The sequence below is a fragment of the Andrographis paniculata genome, unplaced genomic scaffold (genome assembly GCF_009805555.1).
Source record: "Andrographis paniculata isolate CXL003 unplaced genomic scaffold, ASM980555v1 Contig34END, whole genome shotgun sequence".
Taxonomy (NCBI): Eukaryota; Viridiplantae; Streptophyta; class Magnoliopsida; order Lamiales; family Acanthaceae; genus Andrographis; species Andrographis paniculata.
In genome coordinates this window covers 5,924,084-5,950,503 of record NW_026137567.1, presented here as the reverse complement: position 1 = coordinate 5,950,503, position 26,420 = coordinate 5,924,084, and the positions used below count along the sequence as shown (strand labels likewise).

Here is a 26,420-nt window from a genome sequence, read left to right as displayed (position 1 = left end):
ATTTATTCATTTTTATTTCATCTTAAAAACAATTTTAATTTAATCTAATAAAAATTATGATACTGAAATTGTTTCCCAATTTCGGCAGGCCGGCGCTGTCCCGACGTGGAAACGCTGGATAGTGTAAAAGCCCTGGAAGAGTCTGTATTTCTTGCTACCCGCACCCGACGGGCTACATTACCATCCCTGATTTTCTCTCCTTTGCTGATCCTAATCCCTTTTTCCGCCTGTTAAACCCACCCTGCAAGAATCCCGTGCTGTCCTTCCCGCTGAATCTTCGTAGCGATGAAACTGCGAATCGTCCACCAAAGTCAGGATTATTGCGGCGGTGAGGAACGGCCGGTGAAGAAGGAGGAGGAGGTGGAGGTTCAGCCGACGCCGGAGCCGCCGAGTCGTGATTTGCCTGAAAACGAACCCGTAGAGGAGAATTCCGCGCCCCTGGAGGCTGCGCCTGTTTCTTATTTTGACCCAATGCTTGTTTCCGTGAGCTTTCTGAGCCTGGACTCTCTGATTTCCATGATTTTACAGGCAGGCGCGCCGAATTGAATTCAGATCTGGTTTGTTGTTTTTAGGGCAAGCGGCGGAGGAAGCCCAAGGAGATGTTCGACGAGATTTCGCCTGTCGTTATAAGGAGGAAGACGAAGCCCGCTGGTACTTCCAAATCGAAAGATGTAAGTCCCATCTCTCTCGATTGCTTGAACTATATCCTGATTTTGATTGTTAAACTGTTAATCACGTTCTTCCTCAGCACCGCCTGAGTTTTCGATTACGCCGGGAAAGGTAGAAATACTGAGTCTTTGCTTGCAGTAGGGTTTTGTTTGGGGATTAAGATTTTCGTTGTTGAAATATCTCGTCTCGTGCTGTCTGATAACTCCCTTTCTCTTCATTGATCAATGCTGCGTCAATTCATGGTAACGGTGCAGCCATACATGTTCGGGCCTGGCAAAGTGGATTTGTAATTTTTTTCACGACTGTTCCCCGACTAAGTCATCACTTGTGTAGGAAAGATCAAACTTAGTGACTGTATGTTCTTGGCGTCCATTAATCTTGATCAAAGTGAAATCGACGTGTATGTGTCTTGATTTTCAGATCGTGGTTTAGAAGTTGTTAATGGTTGCTTCATTTGCTATTTTAATTTATTTGTTGGCATAGAATTAGTACTTTCTGTGTTCTTGTTTGTTGAGCCATAGTGAGGATGATGAACAGGCATAAGCATATGCTTTTATATAAATTTGACCTCCATTGTTAACGTTAGGGCATGTGTTCTTATACAATGAAAGAACCCTGCTGAATTGCTTGTGTTTTTGCCACTGTTTCTCTTCGATGAACTTATTCTAGCTGGTAATGATTTCACCCCATGTTTCGATCATAAACTTTATGTTGTCATGCTGAAGATTTCAGATATATAATATCATTCACAAGATAAAAATTCTTGTTTTCCCTAACTTTGCTTAAATCTATTGAAATTGTGAATCAATTATCTATCTCCTTGAGGAATGCATATGAGTGATATCTATTTCCGGCTCTTAGAAGGCAGTATTTTTTGTGTTGTCTTTAGTTTTGATTCAAACATTTGGCCGCTTTCATTACCTTTCTGTAACTCTATTTTCATCTAACAATCAATTGTAAAAATTTCTTGAGCAGGGCATGCCTGATAGTAGGGGAGCATGGACAGGGTTAGTCGAACACAAATTACTTTACACTAATTATATTAGAAAGCACTTGTATTTGCCCTTCTGATGAGTATCTACTTGTCTGTAGCAGTAAAGTTGATGCCGGTTTTGGTGGATCAAGCACTTCAGAGCAATCAAAATCGCCTACCATGATTCGAGCTGAGGAAGTTTTATCGAGCTTAGGCAATGAGCGCCCGGCTATCTTGAAATTGCTAGTCAGATCGCATGTTGGCAGTTGTTTTTGGATGGTATGTATTGTGCCATTTTTATTTATTTATTTTTAATTTCTTTGGTTTTTATTTAGCCTACCGATAGTGTATCATGTCTCCAGTGTCAATTCAAGAATCATTTGTGCGCAGGGTCTTCCTGTGCCTTTCTGCAAGATGCACTTGCCTAGCAGGGATGCTATCGTTTTTCTTGAAAATGAAAATGGCGAAGAGTTTCCGATTAAATACATTGCGCATAAGACGGGACTAAGCGCCGGGTGGAGAAGGTTTGTTGCTGGAAACAAATTGCTTGAAGGAGATGTTCTTATCTTCCAGCTGACCGAGCCTTGCAGATTTAAGGTAATACACAATAAGCTCTATTTTGAATTTGAACTTATTCATCTTTACCCGATCAATATTTGTAGCAATTTACCGGTTTAATCTCCCATGTGATTCAAGACTAAATCTCTTATATAAGATTTGTCGGTGTCCATCGATGATTTGAGTTTTTCAGTCGGTTTTGAGTCATACCACGAATAGAAAGAAGCAAATTGAATTATTTTAGCTGTCGCAACATTATGTGGCAATTATGTCTGTAGGTGTACATAATTCGGGCGAATGATCTCACCGAGGTTGATGGTGCCCTTAGCCTTCTAATCTTGGATTCTCAAACGAAGCAAATCGATGCTGGTTAGTTTCGCCAATCAAATTTCTTTCATCTAACCATATCCAATAATGTTTCTCTTCTTTCCATTCATCGATCTGACTTGTACTAATATTCAAATGAATGATGCCTGCAAAACAGAGGGAGGAGGTAACATGGACAGACAAAGCAAGAAGAAGAGAAGACCAAAATCTCTCCCCTTAATGGTCGTGCAGGAGAAGAAACAATTGGAAGACGATGAATTAGGACATGAATTCCCTCTACCAGAGGAACATTCCGGAAATGACAGCGACGAGGTTGCATCCGAAGTTCTGGAGGGCACAAAATTTTCCGGATCCTCTTCCCAATTCAGCGATGTCCGAAGCTACGAGGAATTCCACATCGTGGTTAACGGCATCTGCATCGACTCGGAGCTTCCCGAAGACGCTCATCGAAAATACTACGAATTATGCAGCAGCCAGAACGCATTCCTCCATAGCCGTCTTCTCCCGGGCCTCCACAGCAAGTTAGCCGCGAGCATCCTCGTCGAAACCATCAACATCGGTGACGCAATTAGGTGCAGCACGCTGACGACTCCAAGAAAGGATTTTGAAGTCTGGGAGAAGTCTCTAAGGTCTTTCGAACTTCTGGGTCTAAATGTGGGATTTTTACGGGCTCGTCTTAGTCGGCTGCTGAGCCTCGCACACGACTCAAACAGTGCGGCGCAGGCTCGGAGATATTGGGAAGCCCAGAAAGAGCTCGATCGAACCGAGCACGAGGTCCAGAAAGTCGAAGCGAAATTGATTGAATTAAAAGAAATATCAGCGGCATTCCGGCGGGACGTCGACAATTTGAAGAGCAAGGCTGAAATGTATGAGGCTAAGTTCCAAGAAGAGGCCGATGCACCATGGTGAAGCTTGTCTGTCCATCGATCATGGACACACACAGCAGGACATACAATACAACAGTAGCTTAAGTTGTCTGTTTCTTTCAGTGTTTTTTATATGTTTCTTGAACATTATATATATATATATGTATGTGTGTGTGGGTGTGTGATGTTTGTAAGGATGCTAACCTGGAACAGAGGCCCAAACTAATGTTTAGTGGTTTGAAAAGGTTTTATTGAAGTGTGTTTTTATGAAGAGTGGACAGGACAGGACAGATGAGGACAGGTTAATACAGGACAGCACTTCCCAATGGCAAACGAACTTAGTTCAAGAAAATCCTCGGACAATGTTCAAGATTCATTTGACCCACTTTAAACTAATGGGTATTCTTGTTCCAATGCGACGACAGCCATTAATGAGTCAAACCAAACTTCTCGAATGTACCCACACCCACACTGATAATTGAAAGATAGGTTGGACTTGGATTGGATTGGATTGGATTGGATTGGAAGAGGGTTTGAATTCATTCCATGGAACCTCATAGATAGATACATACGTGTATATACATATATATATATATATATAGAGAGAGAGAGAGAGAGAGAGAGAGAGAGAAATGAGAGTTCTTGAGTGTGTGTGTGTGTGTGGATTCTGAAGAGTACTTTCACTGCCAACACTCCACATTTATGTAAGAATACCCATTTGCTATTTGTCAGATTAATTGTTCTTTTTTGAAGAATTTCCCAAACTTTCTTTACTTATTTATTTATTTTGAGTTTTTTTTTTCAATTATTTTGGGTATTTTGTTTTTTCCTCAACGTGATGCTCTGCCACGCATGCCAGCTAAGCTGTGTTTATTATTTAGCTGTCATGTTGACCGTTGACTCTCGTTCAGCGTTTCCCCTCTTTCTTTTCACTGATTAATGCAACAATAGTTAATACTAACAATAATGGCCTCATTATTTGCCATTCTATTTATCACGCTTCATTCAACCAAGCAATAATTAATTACTCTTTATTTAAAAAAAGAAAAAAGGAAAAACAAGAAAGATGATAGCTTAGATGAATTTTGTTCTTCAAGTAAAGTCTGCAGCAACACAAAGAACTATTTTAAAAGAAAATGGATTAGGAATTAAAGTGAGGCATGAATGGATTTAAATTATATTTTTTTCTCAACACATACTCAGAACAAAAGAAATAAAAACTTAGTTTGTTACTTCTACAAGAATTAGAAGAAAAATCTTGAAGCAAACTACAATGACAAAATTCAAACTCAAAATGCTAGAGATTAAGAATTAAAAAAAAAAAAAAAAAAAAGAGCTTCCGACTTCACTAATACAAATTAGATTAATGATCCAAATTAAGCCTCTCATCTAAGGAAAAAGCACTAGTCTTTTCATTTCCCAATTTTCCTGCCCCCAAAATTTGCCAAAAAACCACCTAAAAAAAATTCCAAACCTCCATGACTTTTAATTATTTGTCTTCCATCCACCATCTCCAATCTCTTGTTTAATGAGTCATTCCACAAAATCCTACAAAAGCACAGATTGAATCAAGAAAAGCCCTGAAAAAGGCATTTTTAAAAAATAACAAATATCAAAGTATTGAACAATGCAAACAAGAAATTAAGATTAAGCAGTAAAAATCAAACCTGTGAATTCTTGGTGCATTGGATATCATCATGATGGCCATAAACTGGTGTCCTTTTCTCCAGTGGCTTTTCAGGTTTCTTAGACCCAATGTGTGATTTTCTGAGGCCAAGAAAGCCCCTCCACCTGGTGGGGTTCTTGGGGGGCCTGAGGGAGAAATCATCGCCACCATCTTCCTCATTGTTCTGGAGCTCATCCCTGAGAGTAGTGGTGGTCTTCTGGAAACTTCCACTGCTGCTACTACAGGAGGTTTCCTTCAATGGCAGAAGCCTTCCCTTGAAGAAGAGCTCATCAGCAGACATCATGGAGTAATTGCTCACAGAGAACTCAAAGTCTGAGGAAACAGGTGCATCCCTATATGATGCAGCTGCAGGCCTGTGGTGATGGTGGTGAGATTGGGAATGGTGAGAGGATTCCACAAAGTCATTGGAGAAGGAGATTCTAGGGCTCATGGCCATGGGAGGTGCCCCAACCCCCTTTGGCTGATCTGATGAATTTTGGTTGTACATTTTGTAAAACATGCCATGGAATGGAACACTCACAGGTACCAACAACATATGGTGGGAAATTGGGATCCATAAAAATTAAAAATCTTTCTACATGGCTGGAAATTGCAGTTTGGTCCTCGAAAAAATGAAGGGTTTTGGGGGTATCAAGGAAGAGGACTTACATGGCAACATGTGGCAAGTGTGGGGACTCAATCTGTAAGATTGAGAAACTATGGGTAGCGGATGGATATTGTAGCAAATTAGCAATTCTTTTTCATACAATAAATTCTTTTTATTGATTTATTTATATATATATATTTTTTAGAAATGGGATCCTTTAGCACTGTATCAGTGCAGCAGTAGATGTTTTGTATTTATATCAGATGAGGGGGGACCTTTCCTGTACAAAGTTTATTTCTTCTTGGGCATATTCAATCTTGTTAGACAAATCAACTGAATATAAATAGATACATGCATGTGTATATATATATATATGTATATGTATCTGTGATGTAAATTCATTGTTGGGAATATATGATAATAATAAAAAGAAGAAGAAGAAGAAGATTGTAGTGAGTGTTTTTTTCCATATCAGTTTTGACCATAAAATGATATGATTGATGACTTTTGTCCATACGTGGTAATAATAATATCAATATATATATATATATATATATGTGTATGTATAGACCAAAATCTTGGATAGAATTTGGACCCCTATCACCTGCGTGTGTGATAGATATGTGGACTTGTGGGAATATAATAATAATAATAATAATAATAATAATAATAATAATAATAATTTGATGATGATTGTAATAAAAATAATAATGCCAGTGGTTGGTTCTTGGGAGGTCCCGGATCTTGGTAGCTTCTGGATATGCATGGGTGTGAAGGTGTGGGGGCCTGCTTACTGTGATTCGTCTGATGTTTGGGAATCCATGGAGCTTTCAAGAATCACTACATATATATCTATACAAATTTCTAAATATATGTATGTATAACTAAACCCATTTGTCACTTCAATCAGTTAGTTTTTTTTTTTTTTTTTTTCCTAAGGTTAGAATTTGAGTAGCTACTCTCAAAAGTACTTAAAAATCTATAATTTTACGGTCGTAAGTTTGTCCTTGTTACGGGACTTAGTATAGAGTTTTGATAGGAAAAAATGTTGAGTGAAAAAAAATAAAATTAAATTTTATACTTAATTAATAATAAAATATTTTGTAAAAAATATATATAATACAAATAGGAATATCTGGGTAAAGAAATACACAACCATTATTAAATATTTTTAAATAAGATAGATAGATAGATAGAAGTGGTAATAAAGAGTAGAGTTTTGGACATGACTTTGAGGTTTCAGCCTGAAAAAGAGGAATCATCACCCACTAATAGGGAAATCATTGTACTCCTTTTCCAATGCGTTATATATATGATATTCATATATTTTGTGTTTTTAATTAAGAGATAGAGACAAATATAAATAAATTAATGGTGTTCTATTTTGACCCTAAAATGGATATAAGATAGACGATTTATATCACATTAATAAATAATTATATTCTCTCAATTATGTTTTATGGTTCATTACGAATTTTAATAAAAATAAATAAAATAATTATTTTTTATATTAAAAAATATAAAAATGATACATTTTACTAAAATAAAAAAAAAACATTAATTTAAATCAATCAATCAACGGTGTGTATTCATTCAATCAATCAAGCTTGTTGTCCAAGCCCAGAACAACAGCGTGTGTTTGGATTTTGAATTGGAATTTGAATAGTAAAAATTTTGAATTTGAATAGTTATATGATGTGATATAAATAGGTGTTGATGTGATGTTTTTAATGTAAAATTGATTTTTAGTATAATATAAAAAATGAAAAAGATGTGTTTGATTTGATGTTTTTGGGAAAAAAAATGGATGAATAATGTAAATCCAATCTAATCCCCAAACAAATACACCCTGACAAACAATAAATTAATGGTGCGTTTGTTTGGGGGTTTGAATTTTAAATTGGGATTTGAATAGTAAAACTTTTGAATTTGAATAGTCGTATGATGTGATATAAATAGATGTTGATGTGATGTTTTGAATGTAAAATTGATTTTTAATATAATATAAAAAAATAAAAAATAAATGTTTGATTTGATTTTTTGAAAAAAAAAATAGGATAAATAGTATATTTGAAATCCAATCCCCTAAACAAACACACCCTAAGAGAATGAATGATGTGTTTCTTTTAGGGTGTGTTTGTTAGGGCATTTTCTCAATTACATTATTCATCTTATTTTTTTCCTCCTAAAAGTATCAAATCAAATATTTATTTTTTATTTTATATATTATATTAAAAGTCAATTTTACATTGAAAACATCACATCAACTCCTATTTATATCACATCATACAACTATTCAAATTCAAAATTTTTACTGTTCAAATCTCAACTCAAAATTCAAACCCCAAACAAAAAATTGATTTGAATTTGTTATTATAATAAATTTTGATGAGATGTTTTATGAAAAAAAAACATAAAATTCAAATAGTAAATAGTAAAATTTAAAAAAATTTGCCTAAAAAAAACATACTTTAAATTTCATTTTTTTTTTGTAATATTTCTTTATTAATTAATTTTAAACTATATATGTATAATGTATGTATCTATCTGTATAATCTAGGGAGAGAGATTGATGACTTAACAGAATAAATATATAAATAATCACAAGTGATGAGATGGGATTGGGAACAAGAAATATATGATCGATAAAGACAAGACAAGATAAGACTCATGAATGACTCAAAAAAGATGATCGATAGATAGATAGATATATAATTAATTAATTGAAGATGCCCAATCGATCATCGATATGATCACTCACTTGTCTTCACTGCCACTGCAACAGTGCAAGATTTATATATATATATATATATAAGGTTTTGTGTAGGATCATCGGATGGGATGGGATATATGTAAATTCTGTAATCCAAGATCATGTACGACGACATTGAAATTGTATAGACTTAAACATATAAAAACCCTTGATTAATTAAAACCCTAAATGCTAAATCAGCCATGACTTAAGCCACAGAGTTAATTATACAATAAACAACAAAAACAAAGACAACTATGCATGACAAACACAAGACACACAGAGACATACATGGTAACAACAATCATCATCATCATCATTCCATATAAGAGGATGATATTTCATTGATTTTGATAATTAAATAATTATAATTTAAATTAATAGTAAAACTTGAAGCCCATATTAGACTCTGCAAAATCCAAAAGCGAATCGATCTCGTTCTCGTCGATGTAACCGCTCTCGTTGATGTCGGCCTCGCTCATTCCCCGGCCGCTCTTCCAGGAGCTGAACCACCCGCCGCACTTCCGGATCGCTCGCCGGAGCTCCTTCTGGCTGATCCTCCCGTCCTTGTCGGCGTCGAACTTCATCAGCCAGCTCCGAAACTCCTCCACCGTCATCTGCTGCTTCCCGCCGGGAACCGACGACACGCTGCGCGCCGTGTCGCCGCCGCCGCCGTAGCACGTGATCGCCATTTCAGTTTCTACACCCTAGCTAGCTACCTAAATTCAAAATCTATCTCTATCAATCGATTCGATTTCGATTTCTGTCTTCAATTGTTGTATGAATGGAATTTCTCCTGTGTTGCGTCTCTGTATTTATGAACAAGGAGGGAATCTTTGAAGTCATGATTTGGGAGGTCCTGACTCTCCGACGGCAGATGGGAAGGTGGATGGTCTGGGTGGATATGGGACTCCGACTCCTGGAGCTTTCAAGAATTGCTGGAATCTTTGTGGACCAAGCCAGTATGGAGGGGATAGATGCTGTGTAATTAATTGACACTCACTATTTATATATTATTTTCAGTTATTCTTTTATTTTTTGGTTAATCACACGATAAGATTCTGAATTCTACTTAATTCCAATTAGTGGAGAATATAGACAAAGATAATAATAATAATAATAATAATAATAATAATAATAATAATAATAATAATAATAAATGTTGTCATTCCCCAGTCCAAAATGGTTTGGTTAGTGGAAAATATGCAAAATTTGACCTTTTTGATTTGCCAAATTAGCGAAGCAAATAATATTGTCTTCAAAATCCTTGTGCATCATTGTAAATTCTAAAAAGATATATATTAAAAATAAAATAAAAATCTATTCTTAGGTAATTAGTGGAGCTAGAGAGTGCTAATTAGTTGCACGTGAAGTTAATTCAATTAGAAATATTCAAGATAAATTAAAATCTCAACGTCCTCTTAAAGTGATGAAAAGATATTCTGACCATTTAATTTACTCAAATAAAAACCCCACTTTATATATATTCCCTTTATTTTATTATAATTCGTGTACCACGTTGCTAATTGTATTGTATATATTAATAAAAAAGAAAAGTAGCTTATAAACGGCGCACCAATTGCTAATTTGCAGTCCAAATGGCAATATACATATATCATCACTAATATAATTGTATTGTGAGCTGGCCCATATGACCCGATCCATTACCTGGGCCTAAAATGATCAAGCAATTTGCTATATCTACTTAAACTGTAAATGGGCCAACCTATGTGAGTAATTTTAGTCCACTTGCAAATATTTAATATTTAGTAAAATTTTGCTATAATTAGAATATTGTTACCTATTCCTACTCCTCGTATAACTGACTAACTTACAGAATAACCGATTATCCAACAATTATTATTTATAAAGCAAATGTCATAGAAAAATTTGAGATAATAGTTCTTGAACTATTAAAGTGAACTTCAAAGAATTCAATGAAGTTGTTCAAACCCCGACGCCTCTAAGTTTTATTTGTCTAGCGTATATTGTTTTATCGAACCTAGTTTGCGAACTTTTAGGTTCGGCTGAGGGTTTATCCAGAGCACATCTGAAGTTTAGTGGCTACGGGTTGATACATTATAAAAAAAAAAAAAAAAAAAAAAAAAAAAAACACAAGATAATGGCTACGGGTTGATACATTATAAAAAAAAAAAAAAAAAACAAAAGTTAATGTGTCCCGTAAGGGATGGCCAATGATATTGGATGAACTCATGACCGTGAGGTCATGGATTCAAATCCCGGCGTCTTTAGGTCCACTTTTCACACATGATTCGACTAATGTAACTTGCTTTGTGGGACCTAGTTTGCAGGTTATTAGATTTGTTGGATTTACTCAGAATACACTCGATGAGTAACTCTTGCGGGTTCTTACGTTATAAAATAAATAAATAAAGATGGCTGAAGTTCGATTTTATGATGTCGAACCAGAACCGCTTGCTGAAACCGGCGGTTGTTACTCTGATCCTTTGTTTTTTATTTTGTTTTGTTTTGTTTTTTCTTGTCTTTCCTTGTAAAATAAATTTTAGGATAAGAGTCAAGAAACAGATATTACCACTAAAAACAAAGTAAACACAATGAAAAATTTTAGGCGGGATAAAAGTATAGATAGTATGCTAAAAATATTATGCTTAAAAAGAAACAAACACAATGAAAAAAAAAAGGTTAATAAGGCTTACCAAATATTGTCCGCAAATGAATGCAGTGGTCTGCTCTTTTCTTTTTTTTTTTTTTTTTTTTTTTTTCTCCTCCTTTGTAGGTTAAGAAAACAAATTAATATGAGATATTGAAAATACTAAACCCTAAACTAGATAGAGCACAAAAACAAAGGTACAAAAGATCAATCTCTTCTCCTCCTCCTATAAGTTAAGAAAACAATAATAGTAATTTATTTTGAAGGAGCACAAGAAAAACACGAAAAGAATGAAGCTCACACAAGAAACTTACAACAGAGATTACAAAAGAAAGAATGACATAAGCATAACCTACTGTATACCGGTAAGTAGGGCAAATGAAAAAGGAGAAATCACGAAATGTTCATTTTTCTGTCTCTTGTAAATAGGGTAATGGGAAAGCGAAAATTACGAAATTGCCCTTTTTCTCTTGTAAGTATGGTAAATAGGAAAGGGAAAAATTATCAAATTGTTATTTTTCTGTTTCTTGTAAGTATGGTAAATGGGAAAAGGAAAAATTACCAAATTGCCATTTTTCTGTTTCTTGTGAGTAGGGTAAATGGGAAAGGAAAAAATTACCAAATTGCCATTTTTCTGTTTCTTGTAACCAGGGTAAATGGAAAAGGGAAAAATTACCAAATTGTCCTATTTATGTTTCTTGCGCGTGCTCCATGCCAATCTGCTTGTCGGGGGTGGGGGGAAACCATGTGTATGTCTTCTCCTATGGCAGGACAGATTGAAAGGTTCTAATTAAAGAAAGCTAATATGAAAGCAATATAAACTACGATAATAAATTAGTGTAATTCTATGGTATTGGAAATTATCAATCTAATCAATACTTCAAAAGTATACCTAATTTGACACAAACACAGTCAGAAAACTATACAATATAATTGAGTTTTTAACAAAAAAAACCTCTAAAGGAAAGTTTATGCAGAAACAAATCAGTCTTAATTCAACTCAACAAACACAGAACAGATCCTCACTTTCATTATTTTTTTTAAAATTTACTTAAGAAATGATATGTTTCTTATATTAGTATGAATTGTTTTCCCTAAAACAAAATTTTCAGGAAACAAATAATCAAGAGAGACGTCATCCTCCAAACACAAACACTGTAAACATAACAAAAATCCCTATGAGACATCAAATAAAACGGATACAAAATCAAGCATTATACAATGCATAAAATTCAACAAAATCAACTAAGGGTCACCTGCAAGTACGAGAAAATAAATAACAAGAGTCTGGATATGGAAGAAAGATAATGTGTGCATCCTCTTAAGTTTCTATAGATCAATTTCCATTATTCTCTTCATAAGTGTCAGAATTTCAACCCGGGCATTTTCCGGATGCCCCTAATAACCACCTAATTGCTAGTGCTTTTCCCAGGATATCTGCAAACATCTATTTCACAATCATACAGTTGCAATCAAATACTAGCAAACGATGCAAACTAATAGGGAACGAGCATATAAACCAGAGAAGCTGTAGTAAAAAAATATTTTTCTTTCACCACGTAATTTTGGACCTCTTCTGGCGACGATTTCTCCCACTTCTCCTCCTCCTTCTTCTTCTTCTCTTCTAGCCACAGTTTCTCATTATCATCCATTCGTTCCCAAACTATCTGTGCAGTCAGTACTACAAAAAAAAAAAAAACACAATAATTAAACGAGAAAGAAAATATATATACATATATATATAGTAGAAATAAACTATTAAACTATTTTGTGTTTCATACTTATATTTTCCTTCTTTAAGATATTTACTACACTTTCAAAGTTTTGTTTGTAAATAGGGTAAACGAGAAAGCAAAAATTACGAAATTGCTCTTTTTCTATTTCTTGTGAGTAGGGTAAATGGGAAATGGGAAAATTACGAAATTGTCATATTTCTGTTTCTTGTGCGTGCTCCATGTCAATCTACTTGTGAGGGAAAACCATGTCTATGCCTTGTGAAATTATTATTATTATTATTATTATTATTATTATTATTATTATTATTATTATTATTATTATTATTATTATTATTATGTTTTTAACAATTTTGAGATATATATAATACTCTTGTAAACATCAATAACAGTTTATTTGCGACAACACATGTATTACATCTGAATCCCAATATGAAAAACTTCACTAACGTGTGTTTAAAGTTCCACGGTATAACATAAATATAGGGTAATAGATGTGTAGTAGTGTAGATCCTATTAGAAAAGAAAGCTTCCATAAACAGCAGCCCTGATGCTATTTGATCATTAACATAGAACTCCATACATATTTTGACATGAACTGAAATTGGGATATCTCTTAGTTGGTTTTAACAATTCAATAAAAAAATAAATAACTCATCTGCGAGATGATTGAGTTTGATGGACAGGAATGAATACAGTAACTCATCTGTCATGTCATTTCAACGATTCAATAAAAAATAAATAAAATATGCAATAATTTATTATTATAAATATATAATAAGACCAAAAGAAACAATTGCATGAAATAAATAGCACACACATGCATGGTTCGATCCGGTCGTCAATTAGGTTTAGGTTCATGAACACACAATAACTATTATATACACGTAATGATGCACTTGCAATTTGCAACCCCGCCGTGTCTGGTGGTTCAGCGGCTGTGCCGCCACCCGTCGCGGCGGCGTTGCTGCTGCTTGGTGGTTGAGGCAACATATAGGCCCATGTTCTAATTTTACTCTCTCTCTCTCTCTCTCTCTCTCTCTCTCTCTCTCTCTCTCTCTCTCTCTCTCTCTCTCTCTCTCTCTCTCTCTCTCTCTCTCTCTCTCTCTCTCTCTCTCTCTCTCTCTCTCTCCTACAACATCTAATCAATTTCTTTGTCCTAATTTGGGAATTGAAGCCAGCCCACCATGTCTCTTTTCTAGCTTTGACATATACATTTTGCACAATAGAGACAAAGACAGCCAAATTAACGAGACATCAACTGATTAATGATCAGTTTTGAGCAATATATCCTCAAGGGGGAAAGTATATATGTAATAATTCATGTACTGATCATCCATTATTGGAGAAGCCAGCCTTAATGAGGTGGATTTGGATTTGGATTTGGATTTCAATTTAATTTGTATTTGGACATACCTAAATTTGTGATGTGATCCTACGCATAGACAAATCCATATCCATCTCTTTTATTTGGTGGGGTTTTATGTCGAACTATTCAAACCCTGTCACAGACATCGCACGTGCCCAGCCACACACACGTACGACATAGTAAGAAAATTGTTCATATATATTTAAAAATAATTTATCCATATTTCGGGTTGGGTGTTTGTATTGGGAAAAAAGATTACATTTAAAGACAATAAAATTGTTTTATTGTGCGCACACACACCACTAACACGATTTTGATTAAATTACTACTAAAGGACATAAATGCTGTAAGTTACCATTAATTAATTTTTTGAGGTTTCTAATTCCATCAAAATCTGATCCACGGTGGGCCCGGACCTCGCCGCCCCTCCTGTAATAAATGCACTCACTCACTCCTCACTCTTTTCGCCATTTCAGTCAGCTGCTAGCTTCGTCCCGTCTGTAATTTTCCCTTTCCCATCCAATTTATTTTGCTCAGATTTGCCTAAAGTGAAGAATTTGTCATTTCCACAAAGTTTGCGAAGATTCAAAATCAAAAGCAACAAAAAATATATATAATGGTGGACGTCGACCGGAGGATGTCCGGTTTGAACCCGGCCCACGCCGCCGGTCTCCGCCGGTTCTCCGCGCGGGCAGCGGCGTCGGCTCCGTCCACGCCGATCCCGCCGCGGAACGGCCAGCTGTCTTTCGCGTCCCTGGCAGACAAACTCATTTCCCATTTGAAAAATTCCGGCATCCGAGTCGAACCCGGTTTGACCGAGCCGGAGTTCGACTTTGCTGAAGCCGAGTTCGGCTTCTACTTCCCGCCGGACCTGAAAGCCGTTCTGTCCGCCGGACTTCCGCTGGGCCCCGGCTTCCCCGACTGGCGCTCCTCCGGCGCGGCGCGCCAGCAGCTCCGCGCCTCTATTGACCTCCCCGTTGCTTCGATTTCGTTCCACATAGCTCGGAATTCCCTCTGGTCCAAGTCGTGGGGCCCGCGTCCGGTCGAGCCGGAGAAGGCGCTGAGGATAGCCCGAACCGCTCTGAAACGGGCGCCGCATCTGATTCCGGTTTTCAACCATTGTTACATTCCCTGTAAGCCTTGCCTCGCCGGAAATCCCATTTTTTACGTCGACGAGAACTGTGTTTTCTGCTGCGGCTTCGATTTGTCCGACTTCTTCGATCGCGAGTCCACCGGATTTCATCAGGATCCGTGTCCTAACATTCTGTCGAAGCAGCGGTCCGTGAACGAGAAATCTGCCACGTCATCGCCGGAGGACAATTTCTCCCGGAGGAGGAGTCTGGACGCAGTCCCCGCCGGAAAGCGGGCGCCGCGATGGGTGGAGTTCTGGAGCGACGCGGCTGTCGATCGCCGCCGCAGGCAATCAAATTCGTCTTCGTCGTCGTCGTCGTCGCCGGATCGGTACATCGACATGCCGCCGAAATCCATACCGCCTAAATGGGTGGATAACTACGTCACCCGAATCGGGTCGGTTCTGAGAGAAAGCGGGTGGGCAGAATCCGACGTCTCTGAGATCGTACACGTGTCAGCATCCGGAATGTTCGACGGTGAGATGGTGATCCTCGACAATCAAGCGGTGCTGGACGCCCTGCTATTGAAAGCGGTTCGGTATTCGGATACGCTCCGAAAGGCGGGTTGGAGCTCCGAAGACGTCTCGGAGGCACTCGGGTTCGATTTCAGACTGGAGAAGGGGAAGAAACCGGCAAAAGAGCTGCCACCCGAGTTGGCTGACAAGCTTGGGAAACTGGCCAAGTCGGTCAACCGGTAGTCACCGTTATTACTGATAATTTATTTAATTTTGGGATGTTCCATTTCAGTATTCGAAGCCTCGGGTTTGCTTTTTCCTTTTTCGTTTTAGGAATCGGGAAAAGAAAACAATATATATAATTTAGGAAAGGCACATATTTTCAATATAAAGAATTACATGAATTTAATCTATTTATTTACTGCTGTAATTGTTCTTAACCTGTCTACAGACAAACATACAAACAATACAAATATCAACGCAAAAAGAAAAGAAAAAAGTCATTATTTGCACGTGTATCAGTGTATGCATGCGGAAGATACTTGAAATTAATTTTTAAACAAATCAAGTTCTAAAGCCTCATTAATCATATCTACAATTAATTAATTAAATTTATCTTTTCATTAGGAGCGCATGCACTTGACATAGTAAACAAAACTGAACTGACCCCGTCGCGACGGCGTCGTTTTGTTCCCAATCCAAAAAATTACAACGATCGAGTTCTTGATCTGATACGACGTCGTACTGAATGTTTGTTCCTCCCTTTGCTCTTTTCTTTGCCCTTTTCAGAAATTAAAATTCCCTAAAACATTAGTGGAGTTTTCAAGCAGAAGACAGCATGGAGAAACAGCACACAGAAATATGTGTATGCTGTAAAAGAAGCAAATTTTCTGTGGCAGTAAAAAGGGTGTCAGAGTGGTTTAATGTGTGTGATAATCATTGGCAATGGCATTTTTGCAAACCCTTTTTTAAAAAAAATTTGATATATTGAACACACTCATCATTATGAGTGTTTGTTTGTTTGTTTTGGTAATTTCTTGCTTGAGAGAGAAGCATTTCTCACAATCATTTGTTCAACATATATCTTTTATCTATGTTTTGTGCACCCAAGTTATGATTTTTATTCTCAAGTTTTGGGTGTTTGAATCATGATGATAAATTCTTGTTTCAAGTCGCTTTAATCCTATTTCTTTCCAAAGTTGCTGTCTTTCTGTATTTTCCAAAATATTTCACTTTCCTAGTATCCTAGAAAGTTGTAAAACTGTTTCTTTCCTCTTGTTTTGTGCATTTCCCCCCCAAAATTTAAAGCTGGCAAGTAGCTATAACCAATTAATCCATCCGACGACCGATGCTCACGATAAGAAATCCAACGGTATGGATTCACCCGGATCTGTACTCCATGGGCCTTCCAATATCCCAGAGGGTATCCATGAAACTGACTGACTAAATGATTACTTGCCTTAAGGTAACGGTCAAATTATAATCCGACCGTTGGCGCCTTCCCTGCCGTCACGTGCCAAAGCCAATTTCCACAGTAGATAGAAATTTTCTTCCCAAATTAGATCAAGGAGACAATAAATATCTTCATATACAGTTTATCCTCCATTAGCGGGAGGTTGGCCTTAACCATTTTCATGTATTGTATGTATAAATATATAAATATATATATATATAGAGAGAGAGAGAGAGATGTATACTTCCGCAGCTAACAAAATGCAGCAGCAATGAATCGATCCTGTACAGGTTTCTTACCTTGGGTTTCTTGGAGTTTGTAACTTCCTTCTCTACACTGCCTGCAGAACTTGGTCGTCGTCCTTCGCCTTCTTCGTCATCGTCTTCGGGGGATTTTTCAGTGCCTTAACCCGAAAAGCCGCCTGCGAACAATAAAAAGCAGAACATCGTCCAACATTGTTGCGAATGAGTGAACCGAATTACACGAGTATCAAAGATCTAACCTTTTTATCTGAACCAAACTCGATCGCATCAGTGGGGCGGAAGCGAGTCTGAACATTGGGGGAAATACGGTATCGCCTGCCTTCGATGCTGCAAGATCGATCATCTTCGATTAGACTACCATTCTCACTATGGATAGACGGGCCATAACGAGATATGGAATGTATAGCTTACTCTGAAATCCATGTGCCGTGTTCGCTCCTTAAGTCAGTCACATAAAACGCTCCGTCTTTGTAGCTTATCCGAGCGTGCATGTTGGAAACCTGAGGGATTGTAGTGAATACCTTTCGAAAAAAGGGAATAAACTTGGCTTCGACGAAGAAAGAAGGACGGGTCGAGGCTCACCTGAGGCGAAGGGATAGCAATCGAGACTCCGGGGAAGTTGGGATGTGCTACACTCCTGAGAAAAATGAAAGTTTAGACATCTATTGTGACATGGAAATGGAATTCGGTAAAAAACGCGCATACCCGATTAAGTAGGGGTTCTTCTCGTCTCGACTCAGGGAAATGCTTTCAGGCGCTTCAGTCGAGTCTCCAATCGAAAACAGGAACCAACTGCAAAAACGAAAGTTCAGAGTTGAGCTTTATTAACTATGGGGCATATACAATCTGTTGCGAGTGTATGATCATATGCTCACTCTGCATCTAGAGCTCGCTCAAGAGCATCGTCGTCTGTAAACCATCTTCGAAGATCATCGCTCGCCTTCATGAAATAAAAAGTACTAAGCAAACATATCGACAACCATGTTGCTTCTATTAATAGCAGTTGCAAGTTTGAAACATCGTACTTTGTCTGATAGTCGACACTGCAGGGCTCTCCCTTCAAGCTTCGAACTGCAGAGAGCAAAAAGTTTCAAGTGTTTTCGAAGTAAAAGCTTCACGGAAACAAGCAAACGAGGCGCAAAATCTCACCCATTACCACCGAGAACCCAACTCAGCATCAACGGCATGCCTATGTCAATAAACAACCTCCCACCAACTCGCCCGGGATGTGGGATTCTAAATTTCGTCAAAAACTACACAAAAGAACAGATATCTATCCATCAAATTTAAAACCACGGACAGCATTCCATTCTACCAATCACTTCTCCTTACCGACAATGGACCAAGTCCTACACCGAGATAAGCCTTGTAAGTCGACGCCATTATTGCAGCCATTCTTGCTAGGCCGTGAATAACAGCAACGCGTAGTTTTCGAGCATTCTCATATCTGAAGAGAGCAAAGTAAAAAAGCTGCGAATGATGTTAATAATTCAGTAGATGTAGATCTAACGAGCACAGAATGGGAGGAATGATCGGGATCTTGCCTCCGTAGAGAAGGGACTACATCGACGGGGTTTCCAGACTTGCTGCTTTCCATCCATGCTTTATCGAGCTCGAGTGCTAGTTGATATGCATCCTACAATCGTCAAACAAAAGTTTCGATAATAGCAATCTTCATTGATTACGAACCCCACCGAAAAAGATTTAACCTACCTCGATGGCCATGCATCCTCCTTGACCCAAGTTTGGCTGCATTGCATGGACCGAATCGCCAAGCAATGTCACGCGGCCCTTCCCCCATGAGAAAATCGGAGACCTGTCATAAATGTCGCGCCGAAGAATGGCATCTTCATCCGTGGCGAGCAACAGATCTATAACATTGTCGCACCAGCCCTCGAACAGCTTAAGCAACCTCTCCTTTTTACCTGAATAGGAAAACATGAAACCATCAGTGACCAAACCATATTCGAGTTGGATCTTGAGGCACCAAAAAAAGATTTGATAGAAGATCACCTCCTGGAGCATCGACACCACCCGGTGATTCATTGTGAAATGCATACCACTGCATCTTGCCGCCTCCGACATCAGAGGACACAAAGTACTGCTTATGCCCCAAGAATACGCGGTACCTTTGAAAAAACATGTATACTCAGATAAAAACCTTTCATAGAAAAAAAACAATGAACTCTTTCATCAATATGGTTGAGGATATACACACCCAACTGTCTCGATGTCAGCGGGAACAAAATCCGCGATTCCAGTGTAGCAAGTGTAGCCAGAGTAAATTGCATCGGCCGCTCCGAACAAATTCTTCCTAACCTATATTAAAAATCATCAAACTTGTTGAATTTTCGCTTGTAGGTTTATCTAATGTTATTTCACCATGGTTGAAACTAAGAGGCACCTTCGACCATATCCCGTCTGCGCCAACAAGTAGGTCGCCTTCATAAGTCTCCCCATTTTCGAGCCTCACAGTTACCTAAAGTTGCATCATCTACATATAAGCTCCTCTAAAATCACCATCTTTAGCATATACAGACATTCATGGAAATCCTATAGACATATATCATATATGGATACCTTTTCTCCATGATCCTCGAAGTCGATTACATTGCATTCGTTCATAATGGCGTTGGATCCGACTGCGCGGGCAAGGATTTGTTGCAAAGTCATTCGACTAATGACTCGCGTCACCGGAAGTCCCCGCTCCGCCGCCGGAGTGAAGGTATCAAACTTGACATACCTGATTTTGATCAACTGCATCATTTTATGCATACAATAACCAAATAGGACCTCTAACTATATATATATACAGCAAGCAAGTAATTGCAGAGCAGTGAAGCTTACCAAGTGCCGGAAATACCATCCACCAAGCCATTAATCCGATCGCCGGTGATGCATCCAGCGTTAATAATCTCTTCGGCAACGTCCATGTCAATGGCTTCCAAAGCAGCCAACGCATTGCTCTGAATCTGGATCGGACCTCTGTACTGCCCCTCCCCTCTTATTGCGCTCAGATCCTTCTCGAACACTACAACTTCGAAACCTTTCTTCTGCGCCGCCAGCGCGAAAACCAGACCTCCAATTCCGCCGCCGGCCACCAGAATCCTCAGCTTCTTCCCTTGCGACGGCGGCCGCGAGTTTCCGACTGTTTCCGTTTTATGAGATTCAGCTCCGCCGCCGGTTCCTGCTCTGATAGGTTTCCTCAAACCGCCTACCTCCTGGCTTCTCAACAGTGGTTTTGACGTCAGAGAGGGGCAGACCAGAAACGGAAAATGAGTTCGCGAATATACACCGATTGATGGATTGACGGGATTGTAGAGCACCGCCATACTCATCCTCAATTATTACCGACACTCGCAACAACCGTCGGAGAATTGAAGAGAACTATTTACCCTCTTCAGTTGAATCAATAATACCTGTATTCGTCAGCTCTCACTTCGATTTTCTCCGCCCTTTTCAGCTTAGAATAACGAGGCGAGTGTTGCCGGAGAAAGGACGTTGACGTTGTAGCAGTGGGGCACCAAATAATGGGAGCCAATCCAAACATATGCAGCAGAGAGTGGTGGTGGAGGCATAGGTAACACGTGGCACGTGGGTATTGCCCAGCTGCCCGGAAAATATCTCTTTCGTCTTTATGGCTGCGGAAATTCCCAATTTTTTCATCAAGAACTGAACAAAAGAGGGAAAGTCGTGCCTAAATTGGATTGTAATGAAGGTAGTAGCCATAGTACATTTAGCCTTGCTGTGTAATGAAGGCACCAGGATATTAACGACACGAAATTAAACTGGAGAATATCCAATTATGAGACATTAATTGGAACATGGCGCCTATTTTGAAGAAAGAATCTGTTTGTAACTGATTGTTCCGTGGTCTTCTTTCTATGTTGTTAGTAAAATAAACGTGTCCAAATCAAGACCAGAAGAAGATGAAAATCCAAACAAAGAGAGGCCAGAAAGGTTCTGACTTCAGAAGCTGCTGTCCAAATTCTGCTAAACTAATCCAAATCCTAGCCTATCAAAATTTCGACCCAGAAAATCCCACCACAGGCATGAGCATAATCGTCGATAGGGCAACGGCAACGTCTTTTACAATACATAATGAACTGCATTGAGCATGTAGGCTGAACAAGAAACATAGATCAGATAATAGCATGGATCGTTCAAACATACAATCACAAGTTTAGAAGTGCCTACAAATCTCATACGGTGAAAAGCAAACACAAGGCAATGTGCGTCTTCATAAGAAGACACCCTTCTTACCAACTAATAAACCACTTCAATGCAGCGAAAGTTATGTGACAACTGACTCATTGACTTTCCTTGGTTTCCATAGATGAGAACACGCACATATTGTAAGGAAATTAATTCATTGGATGAGCCTGCAAACGCCCTTCTATCTTTAATAAGGTCTGTATCTGAAATCACCACGTGAAGGTCTCCCACCGCCGCCCATACTGCCACCAACACCATAGCCCCACTGACCAAAATGATACATGGGAACAGTTAGTAATATTACGGCAGGGATAAATAAATAAATAAATAAACCGTCTTTATTTTTAAACTATAGTGACAAGGAAAAAGGATGAGGTAGAGGGCAAAGTATTGCATGCCTCACGATGCAGAAAGCAGAAATAATGTGAGACTTCTTCTCTTGTCAGGAACAGTTAACAATTTATATATGATGTACTCACATCATCGAAGTCTAAGCTCCCATACATTCGGCCATATGCACGCATAGGTCCACCATATCCAAATGGCTCAGAATTATTCATCACAAAATTATTGCTAGGGCCAGCATCATCGATTGGAGTAGCTGAATCAATTGCAACCTAAACAAGTGCAAGAAATAATTACTTCCGGTAGTTGGTCCATCACTACATATTTGACTGGAGTGTAACTAGTAAGAACTTGAAACAAACAATATTATCATCTTGAGCAGCATTTGGTAATGTCGAGACCTTAGCTCAGATCATGTTACATCAAGCAAACACTTGAAATAACGTAAGGATAACCACCTAGTGTCGATAATAAATTGAAGAAGTGAATAAAAAGGAGGATGTGAAACCTTGTGTCCACATATTTCATGAGATCTTCGAGCTACACGGTCTGCAACACCATCATCAGCGAAAGTTATAAAACCAAATCCCCGATGACCAGTTCTCTTGGGATCCTACAAGAGTATGATGAAAATCATTAGAACTTTTCATTTGGTAGATGGAATGAACATGTGTTCTTACCTTTGGAACATAAACATCTAAAATACGACCAAATCTCCCGAAGTACTGGCGAAGGTCATCCACACTTGCCTCCTGAGGAAGCCTACCAACAAAGATTTTTTTGCCCATTCCACGAGGAATCTCTCCTAATTAAATCAACAATGTCATCAAACTGAGATCGATTACCTATCTTTGTAAAGATTACTGAGGTAAGCTCTCAGAGAATAACTTACTTCCATACATTGGAGCAGGATGATCATACATGGTAGGTGCACCAAATGCAGCATATCTAGTGGCAGCAGTAATATAAGCATTATAAGCACCATATCCACCACCACCATGGGGTTGGGGGGCCATTCGACTAACTGGCTTAAATTCTTCCTCCTATAGCAGAAGAGATTTTACATAACATTAGTTTCAAGTAACTTTAGAAAAATTAAAATATTGAAGAAAAAATTATCCCCTGTGGCTGGTGGGAAGTGAATTGAGGGTGGACACGAAACCATCACAAGTGTAGTGTCAAACTATCAATATGACAAAATCTGAGAAACTGTTATAAGATGCCTTATATTTCCATTTACTACAATTTTAAGGAGGGAATTCTGACACAGCCTGCCCCAGGAGGCCAGATCTCTGGGATGCACATAATGGCATTCCAATTTCCAGCACTAAATGACCATAGATGCAGTAATACAACTTTAGCATATTTTAAAAATTAAACATAGGCAACGCTGAGAGCTACCTTTGGTGTAGCCCTATCGACGACCACCTGTGAACCTCCCAATTCATGAGTATCACCCATCAGATCATCCACAGCCTCTGCAAACAGATTATAAAAGACAAATTGTATTACCACACAATATCCAATTTCATGAAACTGCAACCGAGCACAAGTGTTACCTTCCAATCAAACATGTTACAAAATAAAAAGATTTAACATTTCAGGGCTCCCCCGTAGTATAAGAATTTCCCCTTAGTAAAGACAGATCATTAATTATTCAGAGATACATGCACAGGATACATAATTAGCCACATCCACTTGTATCAAAATCAAACGAAAAAATATATATATATATATATCCACATATAAAACCATAGATGCAGCAGTAGTCTTTAGTTGCACATTCTCCAAAAAAAGAAAAGATCTTCACGAATAATCAAATCAAATTCTGCCAATTAAGGTGTGGATGTTTCATATCTACACATTAAGGCCTAAGGGCAGCTATCCCAAATGAGTTGTATGCAAACTTCAAATACAATGCAGCTAGGCAAACAGGTGGAACAAACTAACAGAAACAAGATGTTGGCCAAAGTTATTAAGAACACTACCAGCACTTGCAAATGTTATAAAACCAATTCCACGATGGCCTTTGGTGCTTGGATCCTGCGTAAATGTGTTAAATGATTTTGGGAAAATAGCTCAAGACTGTGTGGATGCCAAACAGGATAGAAAAATATCTGAACCTTTGGCATGTACAGATCTGTTATGTCGCCATACTTCTCAAAATGACTGCATAAGAAAATAATAGATAGTACTCAGATGTTACCAGTGTATGAATTAACACCAAACACACACAGACAAATATATATTAACTATTATTGCAGAAATTTGAAGGCACAATCAAAGGCAACCTTCTGAAAGCAGCTTCAGTTACAGATGGTGGAATCCTTGCCACAAAGATCCTAGTAACTTTCTTTGAAGATGTTCTCATTTCCTCCTGAGAAAATAGAATAGCTGTAAGTGTATAATTATAAAAGAGTAAATTGTGTAAAGAAGCTTCTAAGCATCCAATAAATGTCAAGTGTAGTATAGTAGCAAGATCAAGAAGCAAAACAAGGTAACATATAAAGCAACCGACTAGAGCATGAATATGAAAACACATGTTAAAAATAATAAAGAAGTTAACCTTTGGTGTGGCTATTTTGACTTCAAGCATTCTATTGCCAAGAACATGATCACTTGATAATGCAGCCTGCCAAATGCAAATATTGGCAAATCTTAAAATGCATATTGCCAACTGAAATGCCAAATAAACAGGAGCAAACAATGACTGCAAAGATTCTAACCTTTGCATCCTCAACTGTCACAAATGTTACGTATCCAAAACCACGAGAACGACCAGTATTGCGTTCCTAGAATCGCATAACAAAGGAAATAGGCAACAATCATTAATTTTTGGCATTTCATCCAGATGTATTTTCATGCTATGAAAGGAGAAGGTTGAAAATTCATTTTGAAACAAGATGGAAAACATAAACGTATCACTATGTTGTGCCCCCTTTTTGTTGAATAGTAGGAGCCCTCACCATTTTCATTTCCATTCATGTACTGTAGATAACCGAGTCTATATAATTTAATAAGAGTCCAAAGTAGAAATTCAGAAGGGAAAAAATAACTATAATACTATTCTAAGCATCTCAAAGGATAATAACTACAACACAAATATTTAACCTATTATGCGGTCAAGCATCCAACTCAAAAATAACAAAAAAGAACATAAGCATATGATAGCCAGTAGAAGGAAATTAGTTGAGCTATAAATAACTCAAATTACTTTCACAACAAAAGATAAAAAATACTCCAGACACCAAAGTTGGCATATACAAATTCTGGGTCTCTTTATAAAAATTCTCAACTCTTTTTTAGTCTGGTCAAGGATGGGGATAGAAAGCCGGGACTTTTGCCTCTGCCATCCAAGCAATACCACCACAAAGGACTGGAAATAAGCTACAACAGGCATGTTTTACTATTATGTATTCTTTTAATATTTATGTGCAGTCTTCACGAACAAATAAACAATAGTAAACCTTCATTACAATGCAGTCCTCCAATTCCCCGAATTTGGTCATGTATTCCCTCAAACCTTCAGTATCCACATCCCATGGGATTCCCAAAACCTAAAGCACATAAATTTTGCCAATTAGGCGAATGATAAACAATAAATTTGTATTTCTTTATTTATAAAACTGCCTTTCTCATCGAAACAGGTAAATAAATAGGAATTCTTGAAACTTATATTCCTTTATTTATGAAACTGTCTTTCTCATCGAAGCAGGTAAATAAATAGGAATTCTTGAAACTTACAACAAGCTTTCGGTCCGACATGACGAGAGACGATTGAGCGATTTACAAAACAGGTAATATATTGGAAGCGCTCTCGACCTTCCCACCTCTCTTTTCTCTCACCAACTCTCAATCGCTCACGCACTCTTCCTGCACACAACAACAGCCACACCTCTTTCTCACAACACACAATTACCAGCGCGATCATCAACAACACATACCATAGCAGGTCCACCATTTTTTTGTTTTCTTTTATTTTCTCCTCAGAATTCTAACGGAATGAAAAATACCTAAGAGGTAAAAGGAACACAATTCATGAGATGCGATAAATTACAGCAGCACAATTTCCGACCCTCGCTGCCCGACTGACCTTAGATCTCGATTGGAATTTCAAAACCCTAAATCGCTCCGCTCTGCACCGCTCGGGCTCTCCACTCTCTCGTCCCTCCCTAGCTCTCCTCTCTTCGCGCCGCTCAGCTTCCGCTCCACCCAGCCCACATCCACACCCACCTCAATCTCTGTGTCTGCAATATATATCACCTGATTTGCCAGCCCAGATTCAGATTGCGACTTTCTGAATAAATACCTAATAACGCTCTACCATCAGAACACGATTTTTACCCTCCTATAGTTTAGACCCAACTCCACAGTAATATTTTGTTTAATTACATGTTATTATGTAAA

At 38.1% G+C, this 26,420-nt stretch overlaps 5 protein-coding genes across 11 annotated transcripts; 2 read left to right on the top strand and 3 right to left on the bottom strand.

The window, feature by feature from the left end:
* Window positions 1-55: 55 nt before the first annotated feature.
* LOC127248867 (B3 domain-containing protein Os01g0234100-like) lies at window positions 56-3,664 on the top strand. Of its 2 annotated transcripts, none has more exons than XM_051271413.1 (7): window positions 56-483; window positions 573-671; window positions 1,645-1,676; window positions 1,762-1,921; window positions 2,033-2,239; window positions 2,479-2,569; window positions 2,685-3,664. In XM_051271413.1, the coding sequence occupies exons 1-7, from the start codon at window positions 286-288 to the stop codon at window positions 3,434-3,436; spliced, it is 1,539 nt and encodes a 512-aa protein (XP_051127370.1). In that variant the 5' UTR covers window positions 56-285; the 3' UTR covers window positions 3,437-3,664. The 2 variants fall into 2 exon arrangements, with proteins under 2 accessions (XP_051127370.1, XP_051127371.1); XM_051271414.1 differs by having other exon boundaries at window positions 57-483; window positions 1,765-1,921.
* Window positions 3,665-4,568: 904 nt separating this feature from the next.
* LOC127248802 (uncharacterized) lies at window positions 4,569-5,617 on the bottom strand. Its single transcript, XM_051271336.1, has 2 exons — window positions 5,061-5,617; window positions 4,569-4,941 (listed from the first exon to the last, which is right to left on the bottom strand). The coding sequence occupies exons 1-2, from the start codon at window positions 5,613-5,615 to the stop codon at window positions 4,927-4,929; spliced, it is 570 nt and encodes a 189-aa protein (XP_051127293.1). The 5' UTR covers window positions 5,616-5,617; the 3' UTR covers window positions 4,569-4,926.
* An 8,901-nt stretch (window positions 5,618-14,518) lies between these two features.
* LOC127248409 (uncharacterized) lies at window positions 14,519-16,934 on the top strand. The gene has a single exon (XM_051270723.1). It carries the CDS (start codon window positions 14,769-14,771, stop codon window positions 15,978-15,980), a length of 1,212 nt encoding a protein of 403 aa, XP_051126680.1. The 5' UTR covers window positions 14,519-14,768; the 3' UTR covers window positions 15,981-16,934.
* A 329-nt stretch (window positions 16,935-17,263) lies between these two features.
* Window positions 17,264-21,850, bottom strand: LOC127248408 (zeaxanthin epoxidase, chloroplastic). Its single transcript, XM_051270722.1, has 17 exons — window positions 21,717-21,850; window positions 20,301-21,094; window positions 20,034-20,196; window positions 19,858-19,932; window positions 19,672-19,772; window positions 19,467-19,582; window positions 19,167-19,378; window positions 18,998-19,089; window positions 18,786-18,900; window positions 18,603-18,706; window positions 18,479-18,524; window positions 18,329-18,393; window positions 18,159-18,245; window positions 18,036-18,090; window positions 17,865-17,953; window positions 17,693-17,780; window positions 17,264-17,611 (listed from the first exon to the last, which is right to left on the bottom strand). The coding sequence occupies exons 2-17, from the start codon at window positions 20,789-20,791 to the stop codon at window positions 17,522-17,524; spliced, it is 1,989 nt and encodes a 662-aa protein (XP_051126679.1). The 5' UTR covers window positions 20,792-21,094; window positions 21,717-21,850; the 3' UTR covers window positions 17,264-17,521.
* On the bottom strand, window positions 21,453-26,286 carry LOC127248410 (uncharacterized). Of its 6 annotated transcripts, none has more exons than XR_007838083.1 (14): window positions 25,758-26,283; window positions 25,481-25,570; window positions 24,740-24,805; window positions 24,580-24,645; window positions 24,305-24,390; window positions 24,137-24,182; window positions 24,002-24,056; window positions 23,415-23,491; window positions 22,906-23,056; window positions 22,694-22,818; window positions 22,522-22,626; window positions 22,148-22,285; window positions 21,717-21,933; window positions 21,453-21,577 (listed from the first exon to the last, which is right to left on the bottom strand). XR_007838083.1 is itself a non-coding variant. In XM_051270728.1 (14 exons), exons 2-14 carry the CDS (start codon window positions 25,776-25,778, stop codon window positions 21,856-21,858), a joined length of 1,104 nt encoding a protein of 367 aa, XP_051126685.1. In that variant the 5' UTR covers window positions 25,779-25,886; window positions 26,027-26,283; the 3' UTR covers window positions 21,579-21,855. The 6 variants fall into 6 exon arrangements, 4 of the variants coding, with proteins under 4 accessions (XP_051126685.1, XP_051126684.1, XP_051126682.1 ...); XM_051270728.1 differs by lacking the exon at window positions 21,453-21,577 and having other exon boundaries at window positions 21,579-21,933; window positions 25,758-25,886; window positions 26,027-26,283; XM_051270727.1 differs by lacking the exon at window positions 21,453-21,577 and having other exon boundaries at window positions 21,579-21,933; window positions 25,758-26,026; window positions 26,107-26,283.
* Window positions 26,287-26,420: the final 134 nt, after the last annotated feature.